The 419-nt window shown below is 66.1% G+C and overlaps 1 protein-coding gene across 1 annotated transcript in view; it reads right to left on the bottom strand.

Moving 5' to 3' along the window:
* Positions 1 to 413, bottom strand: part of Ube2ql1 (ubiquitin conjugating enzyme E2 Q family like 1) — a 30,326-nt gene extending 29,913 nt beyond the window's left edge. The window contains exon 1 of the mRNA XM_010642663.2: positions 11 to 413. Within this exon, the coding sequence (XP_010640965.1) occupies positions 11 to 364 (354 nt within the window). The 5' untranslated portion in view covers positions 365 to 413. The remainder of the gene's footprint in view (positions 1 to 10) is intronic.
* Between the last annotated feature and the right edge of the window lie 6 nt (positions 414 to 419).

Genomic DNA, 419 nt, shown 5'->3' with positions numbered 1-419 from the left:
CGGCTCTTACCTGGCCCTTGACCAGGCTGGCGGCGAACTGGCGCATGACGGCCTCTACGGTGTAGGCGCTGGACCAGCCGCGCGGCGTGAGCAGCTCCATGCAGATGGCGCCGCCGTCCAGCACGTAGCCGTTCTCCAGGCGCGGGCTGAGCACACGCATGAAGGGCGGCGAGAAGGGGAAGTTGTCGGGGAAGGTGAGGTTGAGCAGGATGAACTCGGTGTTGGTCTCCTTCATGTCCTGCCACAGCACCGAGTCCTTGTCCACCTGGTGCAGCTTCACGTTCCAGTCGAAGAGGCTCTCGTCCACCAGCTCCACCGAGATGAAGCGGTCGCTCAGGCGCGCGATGTCCTGCAGCTCCTTCATGAGCCGCCGGCTGCGCACCTGCGTGCAGTGTTGCTGCCGCGCCGCGGGCACCAGG

This window comes from Fukomys damarensis, unplaced genomic scaffold, assembly GCF_012274545.1.
Source record: "Fukomys damarensis isolate Sample0158 unplaced genomic scaffold, DMR_v1.0_HiC HiC_scaffold_1, whole genome shotgun sequence".
Lineage (NCBI taxonomy): Eukaryota > Metazoa > Chordata > Mammalia > Rodentia > Bathyergidae > Fukomys > Fukomys damarensis.
The sequence above is the reverse complement of the archived record's forward strand: the minus strand, read 5'-3'. Positions and strand labels throughout refer to the sequence as shown.